This window comes from Geotrypetes seraphini, chromosome 3 (assembly GCF_902459505.1).
Source record: "Geotrypetes seraphini chromosome 3, aGeoSer1.1, whole genome shotgun sequence".
Taxonomy (NCBI): Eukaryota; Metazoa; Chordata; class Amphibia; order Gymnophiona; family Dermophiidae; genus Geotrypetes; species Geotrypetes seraphini.
The window spans coordinates 181994169-182019927 of NC_047086.1; the positions used below are offsets into that span (position 1 = coordinate 181994169).

General features: G+C 42.1%; 1 protein-coding gene across 3 annotated transcripts in view; it reads left to right on the plus strand.

The window, feature by feature from the left end:
- Positions 1-25759, plus strand: part of ARID1B (AT-rich interaction domain 1B) — a 938949-nt gene that overhangs the window by 338079 nt on the left and 575111 nt on the right. For all 3 annotated transcript variants that reach the window (XM_033937003.1, XM_033937004.1, XM_033937005.1), the window contains one exon: positions 5109-5219. In XM_033937003.1, the coding sequence (XP_033792894.1) occupies positions 5109-5219 (111 nt within the window). The remainder of the gene's footprint in view (positions 1-5108; positions 5220-25759) is intronic.

Here is a 25759-nt window from a genome sequence, read left to right on the forward strand (position 1 = left end):
CCTTCGATCTGCTTGGGACCTTGGATAGTAAAGCAGTGAAATGTGCTTTCTTTGCTTCATATGTGGCTAGTTTGTAGTTTTGCAGCAGGTTTTGCCAGGAGGATTTGTCCTTGTCACTGAAAGCTTTGCACCAAGTATTTTCTGCTTTTTTGACTCTCCTTTTTTGTACTCTCAGGTCTTCTGTAAACCAGGGTGAAGAGAATGGTTGTGAGTTAGGTTTGGTCACCTTGACTTTTGCTAGGTTCTCATAGAGTATTTTAATGCCTGAATGCCAGATCAGTGCCTTCTTTTCTAGGGAGTTTGTGCTTAGTTTTAGTTTGGAGATGCCGTGTGAAAACGTGGTTGAGTTTACTGACTTTGGGTCGAACATAATTGTATTTTGGGAATTAGTTTGGTCTGCTGCCTCTTTAACTCTGGTGTGCAGGCAGAACATGATTATATTGTAGTCGGTCCAGGGGACCATGATGTTTGTCGATGAGGATGTTTTCTGGTCAATTTGTGGACTGTCTGGGAGAAAGATTAGGTCCAGTGTGTTTCCAGAGGAATGAATGGGAGAAGTGACTTGTTGAGTGAGTCCCAGATCTGACAGTGTTTTGATGAAATCTCTTGGGGTGCCCGTGACTTCTGGGTAGTCTGCGAAGTTGAGGTCTCCTAGGACTATGATTTATTTATGGTTTACGGACAGTTAGCAGTTCATCGAGTGCAGACATAGGAGAGGAGGGTGCTCTGTAGACTAGTATGATCGTGATTTTTTTTATCGTGGCCTATTGAGAAAACAAAGCATTCTAGGTTTGGTAGTGTTACGGAGTGTATTTGGCGTGAGTTTAACTTAGACTTGACGATCGCTGCCACCCCTCCTCCTCTCTTGTTGGGACGGGAGCATGCCAGTGCTTGGTAGCCTTGAGGGCATAACACACCCAAGGTGGCTCCATCATTGTCTTTGAGCTATGTTTCCATCACTAGTAGGAGGTCCCAGTTGTACTCTGTGATGGCGTCTGTGAGGACGAGGGGTTTCAGACCCAAAACCCGTGACTGGTGTTATCACCAAACTGGGGTTCATTTAGGGGACCATCATAGATTTTCACTGTCCCCTCAGCCATCCAACTAAAAATTATATAAATACCGAAATAAACAAACAAAATGAACTAAACTTATCTGTGAATAGGATGGTCTGATGTCGGTAATGAGCCTCAACGGTGATTGAATAATTCTAGTGCTTGTGATGTGTTAAAAACAATCGTTGTAATTCCTTCATGTTAAATGCTTGTCCCTCCGACTCGAGTTTCGAATAACTTCCTTCTTCAGGGAAGGACTCTATGAGAACAAGTATAAAGGAAAAGGAAAAACAAACCAAATGTATCAAAAATTATTTATTTTTGATACATTTGGTTTGTTTTTCCTTTTCCTTTATACTTGTTCTCATAGAGTCCTTCCCTGAAGAAGGAAGTTATTCGAAACTCGAGTCGGAGGGACAAGCATTTAACATGAAGGAATTACAACGATTGTTTTTAACACGTCACAAGCACTAGAATTATTCAATCACCGTTGAGGCTCATTACCGACATCAGACCATCCTATTCACAGATAAGTTTAGTTCATTTTGTTTGTTTATTTCGGTATTTATATAATTTTTAGTTGGATGGCTGAGGGGACAGTGAAAATCTATGATGGTCCCCTAAATGAACCCCAGTTTGGTGATAACACCAGTCACGGGTTTTGGGTCTGAGACTTTCACGACATATAATTATAATTATAAGTACAACTGTGATTATAGAAGGTATTGTCTAAACACATTATCACAGGATATTTTATATATTTCTCTCCATATTATAAGTGTCTATAGGACGAGGGGTTTGCCATTTACAGATCTGGCATTCACTAGGGCTGCTGCAACTTTGTGTGCAATGGGGGTGTATGTGTCAATTTTAATCTTTATGAGGTTGTGGGTATTGATTGTCTTGTGCTTTGTGCGATAGCAGCTTTTTAGGTCTCCATATCGGCCCTGGTCAGTGATGGTAGGCATGTGGTATGCCATCACAGTAAGTATGAGTGTGATGGCTAGAAGGGGGTATGCTGTATTCGCTTGATTGTGAGTGACACAGTCGAATCTGAGCATGGTTTTTGGGCTGGTTCTCCTTGGGCCACACGGGCCTTTGGGAGAGATTCACATGCTTGGCTGCCCTTTATAGGGCTGAAGGGGATAGCACTGTGAGATCTGGGGAAGAAGCAGAGAGAAGAGCTAGGAGATGGATGTCAGAGAGATGGAATCTCGGTGCAGTGAAGGGGACGACTGGCTTCCTTTCGCTTAATGTGTTGAAGAGCATGCTGCAACAGGAGCCCCTAAGCTCGCGCCTGCCTTGTGCCGCTGCCGGAAGAAATCAGGAGGCAGAGTGAGGGACCAGCAGGCTGCGAAAAGCTCATGCCTGCCTTGTGCTGCTGCCAGATGCGATGAGGAGGCAGAGCGAGGGAAGGGCAGGAGTGCTGGACCGCCGGGATTAAAAAAAGGTACTGCGGGGGTGGGGGATAGGGGTTTATATTCGCTCCATAAGGCACACCCTTATTTCCATCCACTTTGGGGGTGGGGAAAAAGTGCATCTTATGGAGCGAAAAATATGGTACTCAGTGAAAAGAAAGATTTAAGTAAAGGATATGTAAATGCATAAATGTACCAAAACCATTAATGAACACCATCTGAAGCTCATGTATGGATAACACAAATACTTTACCTTTATACATTATAATACTATTACTAATGCTCTCATATCATAGCTGATGTATTGTATTGTAAAACTATTATTAGAGCTCATATATTTTAGCTCATGTATCGTAACACCATTATAGAACCTCATGTAGATCGCTCTGAATTGACTCCCCAGTCATTAGTAGCAGTATAGAAGCCTACCATAAACAATAATCAGAGGAAGAAGAGTCTATACACTTAGTGAGAGGGATAAAGTGTGGGTAGAATCATTTGTGAGCCACTGGCTCTTTTAAAACCAGTCAGGCCTGCTATCTTTGTATTACAGCTAGGAATGAGCAATGTTCTTAGCTACAGAAACACAAATTTATATTTCTTGTGGGAGTTAATAACCTGCAGTACCGAGGCACTGCAGGCTAGTGTCACCCACAGTAAAATGGGTTATTTTACCACAGCTTAGTAATTATCCCCTTCAGTCAGAATCTGAGTTTATTTATTCATTGTAGTTCAATTTTAAATTCTTTCCATTGAGTTCTCAAAGTGAGTTACAAAACCAAAATCAGAATATGAGTCTACAGTGCCACGAGCCTTTGTTCATAGCTACTGAAGATTTTATACCTATAGTTATATCCCCCTTGTACTAGCCATTGCAATATCACCCAGATTCTGTAAACTACGTCCTGTTTGTAGGCAACTGTAGGCGTTCTACAGCTGTCTAACCAGCCAATCGGGATGCATGTTTTTTTTTTTTAAAAAAGCTTCCCAGGCAGGCTGCCTACATTGGAGGCACCTCCGGGAGTATAGGGAGGCCCACAAGCCCACCTAAGCTTGCCTAAGGCTAGGTGTAGCCTTAGGCAAACCTAGGCGGCCGTATGCGTCTCCCTAGGCCAGCAGGAGATGCGTACAATTGCTGGTCTACATTGTATGTAGACATGACCGCTACACTTACCATGGCAAGGGATCTCACTGCCTCGATAAGTATAGCGGCTGCAGCCACCAGTCCCCCCATCCCCCCCTAGAACGAACGCAGCAGGAGGGATGCCCAATCCCTCCTGCCTGGAACACCCCCCACCTGCCCCGAACGAATGCAGTAGGAGGGATGCCCAATCCCTCATGCCGGAACCCCCCTACTGAAGATCGCCGGCAGGATGGTGCCGATTCCTTCTGCCGGAACCCCCCACTTCCTCCTGCGGGAACCACCACCCTCCCTGGCCTCCCAATGAACCCCCCCCCCCACCCTCTCCGGGCCCCCCACTAACCGGATAAGTTCTTCCAACCGGCCGGTCGAAATGAGATGGGCCTGCCCTTTCCCGGTGCATTATAGGAAGACCTGTCCATTTGGCAACATTTAAGGTTAGCAAGAGAGGTCCGTGGTGGGAAATTTAGGGGGTTTCATTGGGGAGGGGGTCCAGGGAGGATAGGGGGTTCCATGGGGGGTGTCTGGAGAGGGGGGTTTCGGCATGAGGGATTGGGCACCCTCCTGCTGGCGATCTTTGAGGGGTGTTTTGGTAGGAGGGATTAGGATATCCCTCCTGCCGGCATCCCTTCAGCTGGCCCCTTCAGGGGGGGTGTTCCAGCAGGAGGGATTGGGCACCCTCCTGCAGGTGATCTTTGTGGGGGTGGGGGGGTGTTCCTGGCAGGACGGATTGAGCATCCCTCCTGCCATGTTCGTTCGGGGGGGGGGGGGACTGGCGGATGCAACCGCAGGTGCTATACTTATCGCAGCAGGTAGATCCCTTGCTGTGATAAGTGTAGCGGCCGCATCTACAATAACCTGATTCTCTAACCGGCGTCTGTAACATGGACGTCTATTATAGAATCATGTTTATTTTAGGCGGCCTTAGGCCTGTCCACTTCTGAGATCGGGTGTCCTATACAGAATCTGAGCCAAAATGTCCAGTTTTGTTAGACTCCCTTTGTATTTATCGACCAACATATTCACCACCAGTAATATAGGAAATCTATACTCTACATTCGTGGACCACAATTGTGGACCACAATTATGGAACCTATTACCTGAGCTAATGAGAGGGCTTGGTGATGTTGATTGTTTCAAGATTCTGTTGAAAATGTTTTTGTTTAAGGATGTCTATCAATGCTGATTTTCTAGATTTTTTAAAGTGTTAGGTAGTTTATTAAGTAATTGCTGTTTTAATGTATTTGTTTGTTATAAATTATGTATGTATGTTGGAATCCGTTTATAAATGTTGATAGAGTGGAATATAATTTTTTCAGATAAATAAATAAATAACACTTCTCTGCCAGTGCCACAAATTCTGAGCTGGCTCTAGGTATAAAATATTGAGGGCCTCAAAATGTATGCTGATTGTATTCCTTAAATTTAGGTAAGGCAAGTTATAATCCCTAAGATGCTGAATAGCTAAATTTGTTCTACATATGTTTTCTCTAGGACCTGTCTCAAGAAGGCTATGGAGCCCGGTCTCAAGCTCCTATGACTGCAGGGAAGCCTAATCATGAAGATTTGAATCTAGTACAACAGGAGAGACCCTCCAGCTTACCAGTAAGTAAATTCATTAAACAGATATCAGATCAAGCATCCAAAATGGGCCATGGAAAGTCCTGAAGTGAACCTGAGTTTTGTGCATTTGTGCCATCATGAACATTGAAAAGATGTATGTATTGTATAACTTACGTATGGTATGATAATATCATGAAGACGTGGAGGGGCATAATCAAAAGAAACATCTAAGTCAGTTTTGGGCCTAAATTGCAAGTCACCCATTTATAATAGCGAAAATTGACTACTGTAATGCCCTATTCCTAAACATCACACAAAAAGAAATAAGAAGAATACAAATAATTCAAAATACAGCAATAAAATTAATTTATAATTCTAAAAAATTTGACCACGTATCTCCACTACTGATAGATGCTCACTGGTTACCAGTAAATCATAGGATCTGTTTTAAATTAATGCTCCTAATTTTTAAAACCTTATCATTCAATGAACCTCAATTTATCTCTAAATCTTTAATCCCATATAAACCTCATCGATCTCTTCGCTCTACTGATCAATGCTTACTAGCAGTTCCTTCTTTAAAAATCATAGGCACCAGAAGAGCAGATATTTTTACTGTTGCCGGTCCACAAAGGTGGAATAAACTTCCTCAATTTATTAGAATTGAAAAAAATATCACAACATTTAAAAAACTTTTAAAAACATATTTATTTAAAGATGCCTTTGATTTTTAATAGTTCCTTTAAATCTCTTACGCTTTAGTATTATTGTATATGGAGTATGATCAAGCCATTTTGTGCTACCATTTTTACCCTACCTTTTGTACTTTCCCTTTTTTTCACAAAACCCGAAATTGTAACTTTTTCTCCTTTCCCTTTCCCCTCATGTACGTTTTAAATTGTTTTTTTTAGTTATGTTAATATATTTACAATGTTAAGTTTCTTATCTCTTTTTATTATACTATGTACATCGCTTAGAAATTTTTATAGGCGATCCATCAAAAGATTGAATAAACTTGAAACTTGAAACTTGAAACTTGAAAAGGTCCATTTTCAAAAAATATGTCCAACATATTTTTTTTTTTTCCGAAAATTGTCCAACTGTATATCCTACCGTCTGATCGTCCAGACCGCTAAGTTGTCCATCTTTATACCCCATTTTCGTCCAAAAATTCATTCAAGTTACAAATGCCTAGAAAAAGACCTTTTGGGCACAGGAGGGGCCGGAAAAGTGATGGACTGGACACCCAGACATGGCACCAGAGTAGTAGGGTACCTTACAGGGCACTGCTGTGAACTTCACAAAAAAGATACCACATAACCATCTCACTACAGCTCTCTTATAGGTCATGGTGAGCCCCCCAAAACATCCCCAGAACCTACTAGAACCACCTATCTACCATCCCAATAGCCCTTATGGCTGCAGAAGCCACTTATATGGCTGTACAAAAGGGTTATGGGTGGGGTGCACATTTTTCACCATGAATGCAGTGATTAGAGTGGCTTATGGGCCTGGGTCTTCCTCTCCATGGTACACTAACCTACCCCCAAGACCACTTAAGCCACCTCTGTGCAGCTCTACTAGGCTTTCCAATGCCAGGTTATGATGTTCTGGAGTTAGATATGTAAAGTTGTTATTACGATTTTTATGGGTCAGTATGTGGGGTTCTGTACTTTGTGTCTGCAGTGCTTATCTGGTCACTTTGGATACCTTCTGTGGACTTAGACCTGGTTTTAGATGGTCTAATTCACAACGTCCAAGTTCTGTCTAGGCAGTGTTGTAAAATGTTCAGTTATACGTGCAGTACGACTAAGGGCCTCTTCTACTAAACTGCGCTAGCGCTTTAGCACAGGGAGCCGTGCTGAATGGCCCGCGCTGCTCCTGACGCTCATTGAGTTCCTTTGAGCGTCGAGAGCAGCGCGGGCCTTTCATTGTGGCTCCCCACACTAAAACCGCTAGCGCAGTTTAGTAGAAGAGGGGGTAAGTCTAGGATGGCCCACATCCTGCCAAATCCCGCCCTCGACACTCCTCCTGAAACGCCCCTTTTAGCTCTGGTCGTTCAGCAATACTGTGAAGGCCTAAGTCGTTTTTAAATACGTTTAAAACCCGGTTAGATTATCGGCATTGGATGACTTTTGTTACTGATCATCCAAGTGCCAATTTAGGCCGGTTTTTAGATATATTTCTGTTTCGATTATGAACCCCTTAGCTTTTTGTAATGTTGATTTTATGTTATGTATGTTTTATATGGAAACTGTCTAGATATAGATGGTATATAAATTTTAAAAATAAATAAATAATATTGCTATATTGTCTGAGTATCTGGTAGTTGTCAGGTAGTAAATGGTAGTGAAAGGCTCCTGGTCTTCATGTTATGGATGTATATTATCGACAGTGCTGTGATATGGTGGTCTTATTATAGTGATTGAAGTTCCTTTGCGAGCTGTAAAAATATTGACTTTTTATTCTAGTGTATATTATTGATATCTACTTTAATTTGATTACTTGTTTTCATCTTAACCAAAATATGAAAAATCAAAGAAAAGAACCAAAACTACTTAATTAAAATAATCATGATATTGCTAAATGAAACATCTAAAGATACAAAACTCTCCCAAGCAAAACATTAGCCATGGTAAAGTCCCATTAACTATGGTATTTTTTAAAAAGCCATGTTTGTGAATGTTTTCTATATAACAAATTTATCTTTGTTTCTAATGTCATCAGATAGCTTTTTCCAATGTTTCAGTGATAACTTTCTCAAAGATATTTTTACAGATACATTTTTTTTGAAAATGGAAAACAAAGTTTCTTGGAACAGATATATTTGAATATACTGTATACCCATCTAAATATAAAGCAATGTAATCCTTTTTCCTTGTAAAAAGTTTGGCTCAAATATAAACTGAGGGTTTATATTTAAGTACTGGTTATCCTCTCTCTCCTTCCTCCCCTCCACATTACTGCCTTCCCCTGCCATTTCTATCAGGTTCTGCACCCAATGCACACACCGACCTCTGCCTGGTAAAAGACCCATTACAGCTCTCTTCCTGAGCCTACCTTAAACCTTGGTGGTCCAGTGATGAGCCAAGACAGGAGCAATCCTTCCCTGTCCTGGCTGGCTCTGCACCCTCCTCCCCCAGACACATTGCAGGACTCCCACTGAATTACCTTGAGCCCTAGTGGTCCAGCAGTGAGCCAGGACAGGAGCAATCCCTCTCGGGTCCTGTCCCGGCCAATTCTGTACCCTCCCACCTCCCGGATCCATGTCATGCCTACCTTTAAGGCCCTATTGGTTGAGTGGTGAAATCGTGGCAGGTGTGATTCTCCGACGCTCCTGCCCTGTGCAGACTTGCGATTGAAAATGACTGCCGCGAGTTTCTGCAGTAACCTTGTGAGTCTGTGACGTCTGGGAGGCAGTAGGGTGCAGAGCTGGCCGGGACAGGACCCAGGAGGGATTGCTCCTGTCCTGGCTCACCGTTGGACCACCAGGGCTCAAGGTAAGCCCGTGGGAGGCCTGCAGTGGATCTGCTACTTTTGGGTAGTGTTGATGTATATATTTTCTCTTTTAAAATATTTTATGATGCATTTTGTTTATGTCCTTGTTCATATGCAGTCTGATTTAAGTGGAATATTTTCCTGTCACAAAACTACACTAGCGTTTTTAACACTGGTCATGGCGGTAATAGCTCCGACGCTCATAGAATTCTAGGAGCGTCAGAGATGTTACTGCTGCAACCAGTGCTAAAAATTCTAGTGTGGTTTTGTAAAAGGGGTAAATTAACCCCCCTTTTACAAAACTGTAGCACGGTATTTAGCGCCAGCCACGGCGGTAATAGCTCGGACACTAAAAGTGTTTGGGGGTAAGTGTTCAAGGTTTATCTTTATTTTCATTGCCGCTTTGAATTTAAATTAAGGGAAGACTTTGTGGCATATGTAATAATGGACAGAGAACATTGTATTATCAGGATTTTTTTTGTGTGCATGTGATGGTATTTTGTCTCACATCTGGAAAAGAATACAGTACTTTCATATTATAAAAATTAAATACTGGTGTAATTTCATTGTCGCTGAATGGTGACAGACTCCCCCAAATTGGTTCAAACAGTATCAGAGAGTTAAAGCAAATAGTCACCACTGGGAGCTGTGCAAGAGACTAGTTCTTCTGTATAAAAACATGAAACAGTTTATGTTGTCAGAATAGTGGCATATCTGAAAAAAAGTTAGAGAAGAATGGGGGAATATTGAGGCCATTTATAGCAATATCAGGGTCATGTCACATCTATGCAAAGCTTGGAAGGAACCTTGATGGACTGTTTGAATGTCCATCATAGATTAGAATTTTGGAGAATTTTGCAAAAAAAAGTATTTGTTTTCTCTGTTCAGCAGTTATGTATCCTAAGGACATATTTTATAGATATTTAAAAGAGGTTCTTAAATTTCTTCCTGAAGCTGTATTGTCCACTATAACTCTATATTATTTGCCTCTCCTTGGGGGATTCCCTAATGTGGATTGAAGGACTCGGTGGAGATTCAAATCTGGGGGAACAATTAAATTTAATAAAAATATTGAACATACTTGAGGTTGTCATATCAAGGCTATATTATTGGTATGCTTATGTTGGAGCATGATAGGAACTGGACCCTTGGAGCTTTTTTTTTTGAATCAAGATATATTTATAAGAATGCTCCAGGGAAAGAGGAAATAATTGATATTTTTATGCACCTGGGTTGTTTTCTTAAGGGCCAATTTCATCTTTAAGTTTCCTATAAATAACACTTTCCAATCAGAGAGGTTCTTGGATTAAAGCACAGCTACGATATCCAGTGGGTTACATCCTTAATTGTGGGAATGGATTTGTTAAAATAGTCAGTCCAACTTGGTGATTTTGAGACTCAATGTTTTCATATTATAATGTAAAAAGTTTGTTTGCTCACCTACATAGCATTTTAAAATAAGGTTTTTCTGTATCTTTATGATGGATTTGATATTATAACAAGCACTTTATATTATGAGGTAAGTTGTTTTTTTAAATTTGGTTCTTTAGTTATACGTCATGTATTTTTCCAGTTAATTTCTTGGCTTTGTTATAAACAAAACTCATAATAAAAATATAAATAAAAAAACTTCTCTCATATTTCTTCATTGTATTGATTTGCATCTAAAATCAGTGGTATATGAGAACAGTACTTATATTGGCCTCTTGTATGGGATTAGCTACCTGGCATCTGCTTTCATAGTCTGGATGAAAATTGGTGTACTGTGCTATTACCTGTATTTTTCGCTACATAAGACGCACCTGACCTTAAGACGCACCATAGATTTAGAGGAGGAAAACAAGAAAAAAAATATTCTGTACCAAATTCTCCCTGCCAGGCTCTACACCCAACCCCATACTCCTTGCCAGGCTCTACACCCTGTACCCCCCTCCCTGCCAGGCTCTGTCCCCTGTCCCCTTCTGGTTGTCTAGTGGTAGGCTGGGACAGGGCACAGGGTGGGCAGGGACAGGGCAGGCAGGCCTAGTGGCCTAGAGACAGGCAGGCCAGCCGGCCTAGTGGCAAGCAAGCAGGCCTAGTGACAGGCAGGCAGTTCCCCCCCCCCCCGTACCTTATTTTAGTTCCTCCAGCGGTCTCCCGACAGAGCGGTGCAAAAGCGGTCTCCCATCAGGGCGGCGCAAAAAACAGGCAGGCGCACTGCTCTGTGAATGGCTGCCATCAGTTTTGCGCTGTTCTGATGGAATAAGTGTCGCTTTTGCACTGCTCTGTCGGGAGTCAGCTGGAGGGAAGGGCAGGACTGCCGGAGGAACTAAATAAGGTAATGGGGGGGGGAGGGTGTTGGGGTTGGGTATTTGCTCCATAAGACACACCCTTATTTCCACCCACTTTTTTTGGGGGGGGAAAGTGCGTCTTATAGAGAGAAAAATACGGTAAGTCTGGTTTGTGAAAGCATGGACCATTTTTCATGTGTTTCTAAATACCATTGTTCATTTGACCTGTACAGGTCATTGGTGAGGGCCCACTTGGAGTATTGTGTTCAGTTTTGGAGGCCTCATCTGGCCAAGGATATAAGAAGAATTGAAGCGATCCAGAGAAAAGTGACAAAAATGGTAGAGGGTCTGCGCCAAAAGAAGTACGAGAAGAAACTAGAGGACCTCAACATGTTTACTTTGGAGGAGAGGAGGGACGGGGTGATATGATATAGACATTTAAATATTTAAAAGGCTTAATATAGTACCAGATCTTTTCTAGAGAAGGGAAATTGGTAAAACTAGAGGACATAAATTGAAGTTGAGGGGTGGTAGACTTAAGAGTAATGTTAGGAAATGCTTTTTCACGGAGAGGGTGGTGGATGCCTGGAATGCCCTCCCAAGGGAGGTTTTGGAGAGTAAAACTGTGATGGAATTCAAAAAAGCGTTGGATAAACACAGAGGATCTCTAACTAGAATATGAATGGGCAAACTTTCACGGTCTGAATTCCGCAAAGGAGATAGTTTGGATAGGCTGGAGTGAGCTTCAACGGCAACTCCAGTAGTTGGAACCTAAGGACAGTACCGGGTGGACTTCTAAGGTCTGTGGCCTAAAAGGAACAATGAAAGAAAGACAATTTAATCATGAAATTAAAATGCATGTAGTTACAGGGCAGAATGCATGGATCATTCAGTTCTTTATCTGTTGTCATTTACTTTGTTGCTATGAAGATATTTTAGAGTTTGATACTACTTCTTCAGGATTTTTTTAGTACACTTTTTGTATCCAGTTGAATACAAATACCTGCCTGGCTGGTCTTTGCATTTTTTTTTTTAAATTTGGTTTTGGAAATAGTTTAACAATCTCCTCCTCTATTTTTGAGGCCCCTACATTTTGCACCCAGCAACAGGAGTGGTCTGTGATAGTAGCTTTATCCTACGTTATCCCTGATTTGAGGGACAATGCACCCAGATTGTTATCTTAAGCTCCAGTTTCAAGAAAGTTTAGCAAACTCTTTAAAAAAAAAATACTTAGCTGCAGAGAACCTGTCAATATAATCATGCTGATTCAGACTAAGGTCCTTTGATCCCATCATCTTGTCTTCAGTAGTGGTAGATTCTTAATGTGACAAAGGCAGATGACACCTTGCAGACTATCCAATTTACTGAGGCTTGAACTATCAATGACCAGAGTAGCAGAATTATTTTTCATAGCTCATTTCCAAGGATAAACACTGGCTCTCCCAAGTCTAACTAGCTAATAATATTTTATGGGCTTCTGCTCCAAGACCTGACCAAACCTTTTTGAACTGAGTTTTTTTTTTGTTGTTGTTGTTGTGTATGTCCCGGATTATGAAATTTGAATCCTCTTGATTTATATTGGTTGTATTGCTATGGGTCATTTAAGAAACAGCTTTATTTTATATACATTTATAAGGAGGTTTTAGGAATTAGTGGTAAATGAAGCTATATGGAAGTGTGAAATACTTTTTTTCTGTAACTTGCCTTGAGTTCTTTTTTGATGAGGCATGTAATCAAATATTGTAATATAATGAATCCCACTAAATTAGTTGTCTTCACCACATCCTCTGGCAACAGATTCCATAGCTTAATTATGTGTTATGTGCAACAAAAAAACTGCTAGTGCTTTCCTTTCAAATGATATGAAAGCACACTGTAAATAAAATTAGCTTTTCTCTTTTGCTTTTAAATTGTACACGCTTTTATGTTCTTTTGAATTCAGTGGAGCTTTTGGTAGGTTGCTGCGTTAAGCCATCAGAAATTTGTAGCACGCCATAGATTGTCACCTGATTAGAGTTACCAGGACAGTATCTACTTACCTACCCCTTTCTCCATCTTTTAATGATAGAAATCATAGAGGATACAGTCAAACCTCGGTTTGCGAGTGTTTTGCAAGATGAGCAAAACATTCTCGCAAAACGTGTCTCGCAAATCGAGTGTTGACTCGATTTGCGAGCACCCCCTGATAACCGGCATCACTCCCCCCCCCGCTCACAAAGGGCCCCCTCCCGCTCGAATCGGCACCCCCACCCCACAAGAACAGGAACCCCCCCGCCCGACCAACTTTAACTCAACCCCCCCTTTGGCACCGGCACGCAGCCCACAAGAGCCGGTGCCGCTTGAAGATCTTCTTCCCAGTCTCTGCCGGCTTTGAGCATGCATCTGCGCATGCTCAAGCCCTTCTAATTCTCGGCGAGAGGGAGAATTAGAAGGACTTGAGCATGCGCAGATGCATGCTCAAAGCCGGCAGAGACTGGGAAGAAGAAGATCTTCAAGCGGCACCGGCACCGGCTCTTGTGGGCTGCGTGCCGGTGCCAAAGGGGGAGTGAGTTAAAGTTGGTCGGGCGGGGGGTTCCTGTTCTCGCGGGGGGGGAGGGGGGTGCCGATTTGAGCGGGGGAGGGGCCTTTGCTAGCGGGGGGAGCGGTTCTCGTGCCGGTGCCAGACGGAGGGGGGGGGGGGAGTTAATGTTGGTCGGGCGGGGGGTGCCTGTTCTCACGGGGGGTGCCGGATCACGCGGGGGGGGGGACTTTGCGAGTGGGGGGGTGGGTGGGAACGTATCAAAGCGAGTTTCCATTATTTCCTATGGGGAAACTCGCTTTGATAAACGAGCATTTTGGATTACGAGCATGCTCCTGGACCGGATTATGCTCGTAATCCAAGGTACCACTGTATATCTTGACACAGAATGTGCAAATTTCAACCAGCAATGAAAGAGCTCTATGTATTTACGTAGCAGATGTACTTTATTGTAGAACATAATTGTACATACTACTACTATTTATTATTTCTGTAGCGCTGAAAGGCATACGTAGCGCTGTACATTTAATATTCAGTAAATGGTCCCTTCTCAGAAGAGCTTACAATCTAATTTGAACAGACAGGGCATCTCAGGGTTGGGGAGTTTCTGGTAGAAGGGATTATACAATGGGCAAAGGTATCTGTCAGTGAGTGGGAGTTAAGAGTTGAAAGCAGTTCAAAAAAAGTGAACTTTTAGTTTGGATTTGAATAGAGACAGAGCATGACGTATTGACTCTGGTAGCCTGTTCCAGGCATCTGGAGCGGCAAGGAAGAAGGGGCGGAGTCTGGAGTTGGCAGTGGAGGAGTCATCAGCATAGAGGTGCTATTGATAACCATGGGAGGAGATCAGGGTACCAAGAGAGCAGGTATATATGGAGAAGAGGAGAGGGCTCAAGACAGAGCCTTGAGATACACCAATAGACAGTGGGATGGCAACGGAGGAGGATCCCCCGTAACATACACTGAAAATACGATGGGAAAAAGAGGAAGAAAACCAGGAGAAAACACACCGCTATACATGGGTCCTGTGGTGTGTATGCAGTCTGCTGAAAGCTGCATTTTGTAGCAACCTTTACTGTTGCTTCTTTAAAGATGTTTGCCAGTCGGGTCACTAGTGGACCCAGCTAAACAGTTTCTCTTCCCATGGGCCTTTTATATATCGTAGTAAAATGTTCTAGTTCAAATGTTCCTGTAAAAGTTTTTTAAAAAAAAAATTGTGTGTGTAATTGGGGTTTTTAAGAACCTGTTGCAAGCAGAATACTGTTTTCTGAGTTCCTTTAGATAGCTAGTCTGGTTTGGTGTACCACCCCCTTTCGTTAAGTGCAGTGCTTAGAGAATGCCCATGTGAAATCACGAAGCATTGCAGTGTAACCTGGCATGGAACCGTGTTTATAGTGCTTTTTGTTTGGGTTGCAATTAAGAGGAAATATCAGGCTTTTAAGAAATTTTCAGTGTTTGTGCTGTGAAAAGGGAAGGAAGTAATAAATGGAGGCTGTTCCCTATTTAAAAAAAAAGAAAAAAGAGTCTGGAGGAAAATGGCTAGAGAACAGCTTTAGAGTAGATTTCTCATGTGTAATTTGGGATTAACAATACAGAACACAAGAGTCCTGTGATCAGTGAAAGGTTGTCCAGTCAGGGTAATAGCCAGCAATAAACTATTTTTCTTGAATGCTTGTCACATTGTCTGTATAATGATGGCCCTTATTCTGTGCAGTTGTTGGATGGAAAAGGTGAGAAAGTAGAAATATGACGGTGGCATCAGAGGGGCTGATTTTGTCCATGCAATTTAGAAATTAGAGATCTTGGAAGTTTACTGTATACCATTAGAAAGCATTTTTTTAAATGATGATATAAGATTTGCAGATAAGTGAGTTAATGTTCCCCATGGTGATTGCAAGCAGCTTCATGGTATCAATTTGCTAAAGATCTAGGTGGTTCTAGACTGAAGATAAATTTAGTCATTGGTGCAGAGAGAAACAAAATTATGAATGCTATTTGATGTGCCTAGCCATGCATGATAAAAGACACTGAAGTCGTTTTTTTATGGAGAGACAGGGTTGTGTTACTAGTTAAAGGACCATATTGTAGACATAGGGATGATGCAACCTTAACCTACTGGTAGTCCATAAAAGCAACTTGTTTTCATGAAGGGAAGTGACTGATGAGATTAGTGTATATGTTAAGTAGAGAACAAAATGTACAAAACTATTAGCAGTAATGCTGGACATAAATCTTACTGTGCAATTGAAGACACAGAAAACTTAGGAAAAAAAAAAAAGTAGTGCCATTGAAACACACAAGCTTTGAAAGGTCAGGAAACAGAGTTGTGGGTAGGGGTATAGGAAAGTAAATGCTACCTATAGCTCATAAATTCCCTAACAGTCGATGATAGCAATTATGCCCTTTGGTTATTTGTTTTGTTTTGCTCTATAGCTGGAAATGTATGTTCAGGAGAAACGCTAAATTGAAAAAAAAAATAAAAAAAATTGTAAACCCAGATAACACCTGAGAATGAATATCTGCTCACTTTTAGGAGACGCGGAGGGGGTAAGAAGGGCATTCCCTCCCTTTCTTTTTTATTTCTCTCGTGAGGATGTTGCGTAGCTGAATGATCTTGTTTTCCTTTGTTTGGGTCAAGAAATTTTAGATGAAAATTATTACTCTCTAAAAGAAGATTACTGACTCGAGAAGCCTTCAATTTTCCGTGAATAGTGCTCCCAGCCTCCCCCTCCAGGAACATGTTGTGCATGTATTCTGTGTTAAAGCAGACTGTAATTTAAAACTGAGGCAGCTCGATGCCCCACTGAACTTTGTTTAAGTCTGGAATAAAAGGCAAAAGCTGAAAGCCACAAAGAAGTGACTAAGCTTTATTGAATGCCTTGCTCAGCCATTATACAGCCCATTAAAAATAAGTTTGCCGAAGAGGTCTGACTCCTTTTTTTTTTTTTAAATGTTTGAGTTGAAGATTAAATTTGATTACTGCTTTCGTCTCTCTTGCTTCCTCCTCCGCTTCTGTGATTTCGTATAACAGGCTTATTTACCAGATCACACTGTTTATATCTGCCTTTATCATAGTACATGGAAAAGTTTGAAAGAGTTCAGGCACGTGCATCTTTTTTCCAGAACTTTAACTTTAAAACAATATTGTTTAAATGGTTCAAATTTAGTTGGCCATACAGTCACACAATGGATGGTTAAATACCTTGTTTCTCCGAAAATAAGACAGTGTCATATATTAATTTTGGGTCCAAAAAAATGCATTAGGGCTTATTTTCAGGAGATGTCTTATTTTTTTTCATGTACAACAATCATCTCTCCCTTCCTCTCCTGTACCCCAATTCTTCCTCTTTCCTTTCTTCTCCCCCCCCCCTTTGTGCGGCATCTTTCTATCCCTCACTCTCATCCCCCTGTGCAGCAGAACATCACCGACCCTCTCACTGTGAGACTGACATACCTCCGCTCTGAGGCCTCCAAAAACAGTAGCGGCGGCAGTGCTCAGTGATGCGGCAGAAGGAAGGCCCCAGTGGGGAGGGCCATGAAGCAGCCCGTTCAGAGCGCTGCCACTGCTGCTGCTTTGGAAGGCCTCAGAGCAGAGGTATGTCAGGTCTTACTGGGATGGGGTTGCTGAATTTTTTGGGTGAATCGGGCAGGGATGGAGTCAGGGAGTGTTGGGGACATTCGTGGGGGTGGTTGTGGCTTCGGGGGTTGATCTTAACTAGGGCTTATTTTTGGGGTAGGGCTTATATTAGGAGCATCTTTAAAAATCTTGCTAGGGCTTATTTTCGGGATAGGTCCTATTTTCAGGGAAACAGGGTAACAATACAACTATGTTTTTCTCTGCTTGTAAGACATGGTAGAATATTTATTAGACATATACCCCAGGACAAAAATCATTGTTGTTTTTTCTTATTGCAACTATTTGGATGCTTTCATTGATAAATCTGTAGAATTTCTGTCCTGGCAGGTCTAAAGCTGTCAAGAAGGCAGTCAGAGAGGCCAAGCTCCGAATAGAGGAGAATCTAGCGCGGAACATTAAGAAAGGGGATAAATCCGTCTTTAGGTATATTAGTGACAGGAAAAGAAACAAAGATGGGATAGAACGACTCAAGAAATCGGACGGGAATTATGCAGAATCGGATTCCACTAAGGCCGAACTACTAAATGAATACTTCTGCTCGGTTTTCACCTGTGAGGAGCCGGGATCCGGTCCACTTTTACGGACAAGGGAAAGCCAGAAAGACCCGTTTCAAGACTTCAAGTTTACGCCCAGTAGCGTCTACTGCGAACTTTCAAGACTCAAAGTAAACAAAGCCATGGGACCGGACAACCTACACCCCAGGGTGCTCAGAGAGCTGAGGGAAGTCCTGGCGGAACCATTATCTGTGCTCTTCAATCTCTCCCTAAGCACGGGAAGAGTCCCCTTGGACTGGAAAACAGCTAACGTTATTCCACTCCACAAAAAGGGCTGCAGGACAGAGACGGCGAATTACAGACCGGTAAGTCTCACATCCATAGTATGCAAACTCATGGAAACACTGATCAAACAGAAACTTGATACAATCCTGGATGAAGAATATCTACGTGATCCCCATCAACATGGATTTACCAAAGGCAGGTCCTGCCAATCAAATCTGATTAGCTTCTTCGACTGGGTAACAAGACAACTGGATGCCGGGGAGTCCCTGGACGTAGTGTATTTGGACTTCAGCAAAGCTTTTGACAGCGTCCCGCACCGTAGGTTATTGAACAAGTTGAAATCGCTGGGATTAGGGGAAACACTAGCTGCATGGGTTAAAGATTGGCTGAGCGGTAGACTTCAGAGAGTGATGGTAAATGGTACCCCATCCAAAACATCGAATGTGACCAGTGGAGTACCACAGGGCTCGGTCTTGGGTCCAATCCTATTCAACATATTCATAAGTGATATGACCCAAGGGATCAGAGGAAAAATATCATTGTTCGCCGACGACGCCAAACTGTGCAACATAGTAGGTAAAAGCACTATGCCTGACAATATGACACAGGACCTACTACTATTAGAACAATGGTCATCGACTTGGCAGCTTAACTTCAATGCTAAAAAATGCAAAGTGATGCACCTGGGTAAAAGAAATCTGTGCAGGACTTACACGTTAAATGGTGAGACCTTTGTTAGGACCACGGAAGAACGGGATTTAGGAGTAATCATTAGTGATGACATGAAAACTGCCAATCAGGTGGAAAAGGCTTCCTCTAAGGCAAGGCAAATGATGGGTTGTATCCGTAGAGGTTTTATCAGCAGGATGCCAGAGGTCATAATGCCACTGTACAGATCCATGGTGAGACCTCATTTGGAATATTGTGTTCAATTCTGGAGACCACATTACCGGAAAGATGTGCTGAGAATGGAGTCAGTTCAGCGGATGGCCACCAGGATGGTCTCGGGGCTCAAAGATCTTCCGTATGAAGTAAGGCTGAATAAATTGCAGCTGTACTCACTTGAAGAACGAAGAGAGAGAGGGGGCATGATTGAGACATTTAAATATATCACGGGTCGTATCGAGGTGGAAGAGGATATCTTCCGTCTTATAGGACCTTCTTCCACCAGAGGGCATCCGCTAAAAATCAGGGGAGGGAAATTTCATGGTGACTCCAGAAAGTATTTCTTCACTGAGAGGGTGGTCGATCATTGGAATGAACTCCCACGGCAGGTGATTGAGGCCAACAGCGTGTCAGATTTCAAAAATAAATGGGATATTCATGTGGGATCTCTAATGAGGTAAGGGCAGGGGGTGGTGAGCAAAATAAAGGAGAAGGGTCAATAGAGTGGGCAGACTTGATGGGCTTTGGCCCTTTTCTGCCGTCATTTTTCTATGTTTCTATGTTTCTAAGCATTTGCCACATTGGGTCTCTCAAGCCCTACCTGTGGGAAATATTTGGAAATTTCAGCAACACATTTTATTTTAATGGATTGTTTTTATTTTTCTTAGTTTTGTTCACTATATGAGACAGCTTTTGTGACTGAGGTGTATAAATTTGGAAATAAAAATTCTTATTGAGGATCCCTAAGGACTTGACATCTTGGAGCATTGACACCGCTTGGCCTTTGTCACGGAGCATTGATATCAATGTCATGAAGCTTTAACATTGCAAATGTGAAGAGCGTTTGACATATCTGTTTCAACCCCTTGTGCCCTCAAAAACTCTTACTGACGTATGGAGATGTGTTATTCTTTGTAGTTTTTCCACATTTCAGGATCTTGAAAAAGGTTGTTCAGTCATTTGTGATGATTCTGCTTTTAATTCACATTGAACCTCCATTTCTAGGGATATCCGTTCCTCATCACTTGTGTGTACCATTCTGGACTTTTGCTGTACCCGCCCTTTGCAATAAACTTGTCCTGGGCCATTTTTTGTAACCTATAATTTAAGATGTGTGAGGCACTGCTCATGCTCCAACCAGTAATGAAGAGGGTAGATGCAAAGTATAGAGTAAAAATACCTAGAATCAACAATATTTAGCTGCCTCACCATCTTCTCCTAATATGAAATGCTACAACATCCTTATTTTTGTCTCCTCATTCTTTATTCTACTAAGTCCCACCTCTCAAACTACCCCCACACTACAAAATTCCCCCTGCTCCATTCCCTAAAACTACCCTCCATATCTGCCCCATACCCAAAAAATACCTCTGCATCACCCCACAAAATGTACAACCCTCCCATAACTGTTCCACACCTCACAAACTTCTCTACTCCCCAAAATACCACCACAACTGCCCATCAATTCAGTAAATTGTCCCCACCTCCAAACTTAGCTTCCTCAATTGCCTTCCTCCCTGCTAATTGCCCCACAGCCCAAAACTATCCTTGCAACTGCCACATTACCCTACAAAAATCATTCTCATCCTCTCAGAACTATCTTCTCACAAGTGCCCTACCCCTAAAAATTATACCCCAGAATTGACGCACTACCCTAGTAATTGTCCCACATCCAAGAACTACTGCTCTGCAAATGTCCCCAACTGCCAAAAAATACCCTTCTGCAAATTACACCACCACCAAAATAATACCACCCTCAGCAATCCACCACAGACACAACATATGCAGGCTTTCCCTACTTGTTATTATTGAGACAGAGTTTAAAGCACATTGAGCTATGTCTAGCTTATCAGGCTCATAATGCAATTTTGTTCACAAATTCTAGTTAACTTTTTTATTATTGAATTAAAAATTTCAACTTAATTGTAATGTTCCCATAAGAACTGATTAAGTTTACAATTTCTCATTTGTGTTTAATGTCCATATAGTTAGACTGTATTTCCTTCATAGGTTCAAACACTTGGAGCCATCGCACAGCAAAACAGGTACCAAAATAATGGAATATGTTTATTTTGAAGACATATCTTTTTTTTTTTTTTTTACCAATATGAAGGAAAAACTTAGTTGGTCAAAAATTGTAAATACAGTACATTTTGTTGACAAATACTGTGCATCTTAAATGCTGTTGGGAGTTGGGAATGAAGATGAAAGGGAGAAAAGGCCCAGAGGGCCCTGCTGTGTTTGCCATGTTAATGGAAAATTGATTTTTGTAGCTAAAACATGTAAACGTCATCTGTTCTTTTTTAATAATCCTTTTCAATGGAGAAATGCCAAATCCAAGTCAGACTCCCAAGCCCCAAATGACTGTATCACATTGTATACTAGAAAAAAAATAGAAGCCTGGTACAAAATCTATAGTGCTTTTCTTTTTTACTTTAATTCATGTGTTATTAATTTTACAATGCATTGAGATGTTAAAAACGTGTTAAAATGCTTCATTATAAAACAATTAAAAAAACACTTTCTTTACTAGTCATATTTCATGACACAAATGACTATTTTATGTTGCTTCATTGAACCATTAAATAATACAGTTCTCAGTTGTAATATAAATCATCCATGTTATAAAATTATAAAGGCAGCAGGTAACAATGAAGAAAACCCAAACAATTAATTTAATAATTTAGTAAAATCTAGCTTTTGAGGCATGGTGGCAATAAAGTCATAGGACAGTTTGATTAACATTGGGGATTCCCCCAATCATTTTATGTAATGTGCAGGGCTTCCCGTTCCCAGTAGTAGCTGGTAGTAGGAGGGGCTTATTGAGAGCATATGATCTGCTCATATGTGATTTCCTGGCTTGGATTAAAGGTTATTTTAATAACAGGAACTAAAAAGAAAGGGATAAATAACATTTTAATATATTAAATTGGGCCAAGATAATCTTGTAAGCCAGTCCCAAATCAGTTTTCCAGCAATCTAATAACTCTTCAAAGTCCTGTGGACAGTAATACACATAGAGGGGCATAATCGAAAGGAATGTCTAAAGCTGTTTTCGTCTAAGTTGCAAGTCGTCCAAAGTAAAAAACCAGCCTGGACACATTTTCAAAAAATACGTCCAAATTTTTTTTTGTTGTTTTTAAAATCGTCTAAGTATACATTCTGCCGATCTGATCGTCCAAGTTGCTAAATCGTCCATCTTTATACCACATTTTCGTCCAACTTTTCGTCCAAGTCAAAAACGCCTAGAACAAGCCCTGTTGGACGTGGGAGGGGTCTGCAAAGTGATAGACTGAACACCCAAACATGACACCTAAATAGTGGGGTACCTTACAGGGCACTGTTGTGAACTTCACAAAAAGGGTGCCATGTCATCATCTCACTACAGCTCCCTTATAGGTCACAGTGAGCCCCCCAAACCACCTCCAGAATCACCTAGACCCACTTATCTACCACCCTAATAGCCCTTATGGCTGCAGGAACGACTTAAATGCCAGTACAAAAGGGTTTTGGGGGTTTATAGGGGAGTTTACATGTTTCAGTATCAATGCAGTGATTACAGGGGCTTATGGAGATGGGGTCTCCTCTCCATGGGTCCCTAACCCACCCCAAGATGGCTTAAGCCGCCTCTGTGCAGGACGACTAGGCTTTCCTATGCCAGGCTGCCAGATGTGAGGAATAGTGGCTCGTGGCCAGTGGGGGGCGATGTCTATGGGACGGTAATGGAATGGACATCAGGACATGATAGTGCAGTATTTTGTGGAGTTTTGATCATATGATTCTGGGTAACTAGTTAGATACAAGCATATGTGTTAGTTAAGGCCACGCTTAATAGAAGCGTACGAAAAGTTGGTGAATACAAATCTGAATATGGATGTAGCCAAGGCCAGAAAAGCGCACTACAGATTAACATTGAGGAAAAGCATAATAATATTCTTTTTATGTACTTTGCTATTAAGCTAGATCATAGAGAAAATCAGGATATACATGAACTCCATCTCTGTTTTTCTGTGTCTTCTGCTTGGCTTTACTCCATTTTGTGTTCAGCCTATATCCCTAGTCTTTGTTCAGGTTTTTCCTGTTTTTACTCTCATTCTATTTGATACCAGATGTGCCTTAGGCTGGTTAGGAAGAGCATATTAGATTGTGTATCCCAACCTGAGATATAACATGCATTAAATATGAATGAAATACATGGTATGGATGTATGTGAATCTATGAATGAAGGGGCCCCAAGCGAGTGCTGGATGGATGAGATATATGAAAGAATGTACTTAATTTCCAATCTTGTATATATTTTAAACTTGAAGGAATACTAAGGAAAAATCCTGAGGTAACATCTGGAAATAATTAGAGTCAGAAACTGCTGTTCCAGTCTCCAGCATAGGAAGGCTTCTGAATCTGTATGCTAGTGAAATTTGAAGCTGTCAGCTCAGAGAGAAAGGGGGGAACAGCCCCTCCTTTTTCTCTGAGGCTGACAGGATAGGGCCATGAAGTTTTCAGCACTTTTTAATGTAGTTTTCTCGACACAAATAAGCAGTTTCAGATAACATTTCTTTGGCTATGTTATAAAATGTTTATGTATATTCAGAAATGAATGTAAACAAAAAATTATGATTTCTGGAACTTTTATTCCATGTTAAAAAGAAGGTCTTTGTCTAAATTTAAGTACAACCTCTGTTAGTGGATTGGCTGACAGCTAATGATGTCAAACTAGACTGAAGGTATATATTGGGGAGCTTCGAAGTATCGGGTTGAGATCGTTATCAGAAGGCCAGCATTTTGGCAACTATAACGACCTCCCGCTAACGCAACTAGCCTTTTGAGTTCCATGATGGAAAAATAAAAGCAATAAATAATTATTTTGGTAAACCTTGCGTTATGTGTGATTTTCATATATTTATTATTTTTTCACACCTTGAGTGAAAGCTAGCAGCTTAATTGGTAACTGCAGATTAATGAGTGCGCTGGCGTCCAATTACCCATGCTCAGGTGGTGATGGTCTGGAGGCTGAATTTTAAAGGTATGATTACGATTTTTATGGGGTTGGGGGGGTCGGTGATCACTGGGATAGTGTGTGGGGGTCTGTATTATATGTTTGCAGTGCTTATCTGGTAACTTTAGGTGGTTTTTGTGACTTAGACCATGTTTTAAATGGTCTAAGTCACAACATCCAAATTTCATTTATGCTGGGCTGTATAACTTTCGGTTATACATGCTGTACGACTAAGTCTAAGCCGGCCCACATCCTGCCCAACTCCCGCCCTTGACACTCCTGAAATGCCCCATTTAGCTATGGTCGTTCAGCAGCACTATGAAGGCCTAAGTCATTTAGAAATATGTCCAAAACCCGTTTTTATTATCGGCACTTGGACATATTTTGACAATGTTCGTCCAAGTGCCGACTTAGGCCGGTTTTTGAATATTTTTCTCTTTCAATTATGAGCCCCATAGGTCTTTATCTGCCATTATTTACTATCTATTAATATAATAAAGAGCTAGCCGCGCATGCACACTCCTATTTGCGTGTTCTGTGCGCTGTAGGTCTGTGGCCGAAGGAGTGCGCATGCGCGCTAATACGTCACCAGCCTATCGCCGCCACAAGCCGGACCGCAGCCAGACGACGATCTCCGTTCCTCCTTTGCCGCCCACCCCCTTCTCTTCCCGCGGGCCCGAATGACGATTCCAGCAGCGTGTGCATCAGTCTTCACACGCTGCTTCGGGCCCTTCTACTGCCCTGATTTGCTCTGCCGTGTCTCTGATGATCTCTAATGCTGCTGCACAGGGAACTGGTGGGGGGGGGGGAGGGAAATGGAGGGGAAGGGAATGCTGCTTTGGACAGACAGACAGAGAGAGGAAGGGAAACACAAAGAAAATAAGAAAGACACAGGGGGCAGGTGCACAGGGAACTGGTGTGGGGGGAGAGAAATAGAGGGGGATGGAATGCTGCTTTGGACAGAGACAGAGAGAGGAAGGGAAACACAAAGAAAATAAGAAAGACACAGGGGCAGGGAGATACACAGAAAGACAGACAGGCAAAGGGGGCCAGGGACAGAGACAGACAGAAAGGACAGCGGGAGCTGCGTCAGGAGGGGTGCGGGATGCGGCAGTGGGAACTTTTCCAATGGGTGCAACTGGGCGGCTGTCGGGAACCTCTGATCAGGGGCAGAGCAAGGTAAGAGTATCATAGGGATAAGAAGGAGAAAGGAGGATAAAAAAGGAAGGGATGCCTACTGCTGGACAGGGGGATAAGGAAAGAGATGCTGATGGACAGGGGAGGTGAAGAAAAAGGAACGGAGGACTAATGTTGGATAGGGGGAGAAGGAAAGAGGTGCTGCTGGACAGGAGGGAGGTAAAACAAAGGGAGAAGGGCTGCTGCTACATAAGGAGAGCAGTAAAGGGGTGGTGGTGGACACAGTGGAGGTAAAAGGAAGGGAAAATGGACAGGGGGAGCAGGCAAGGGGTGGTGATGGACAGCCAAGGAAAAAGAAAGGCAGAAAGAAAGAAAGCGGCTAAGGAGAGAGAGAGAAAGAAAGACAGACACACACACATATGTTCTAGCACCCGTTAATGTAACGGGCTTAAAGACTAGTGTTACTATAATGTTTTGTGAAAGAAAGAGATTTGACCTCGGTCTAAAGGTTCTTTCATGAAAAGTTAATTCAAATGGGTATCTACGCACTCTGCAAGAGTTCTTTAATCTAATGAGTTAATACTGTATAATGGGCTTTTTGTATATAAACAAATTAGTCTTCATAAGAACATAAGAACATAAGCAGTGCCTCCGCCGGGTCAGACCATAGGTCCATCCTGCCCAGCAGTCCGCTCCCGCGGCGGCCCAAACAGGTCACGACCTGTCTAAATCACCAGAAGGGGCCCCCATGCCACCTCGGTTTCCTAATTGAGTCCTATCTTCCCATCAAAGTCCTAGCCCTCCGGTCTTGCACCTGCACGACCTGGTTGGGTTTCTACATTTATTTTCTGGTTAGCTTTCT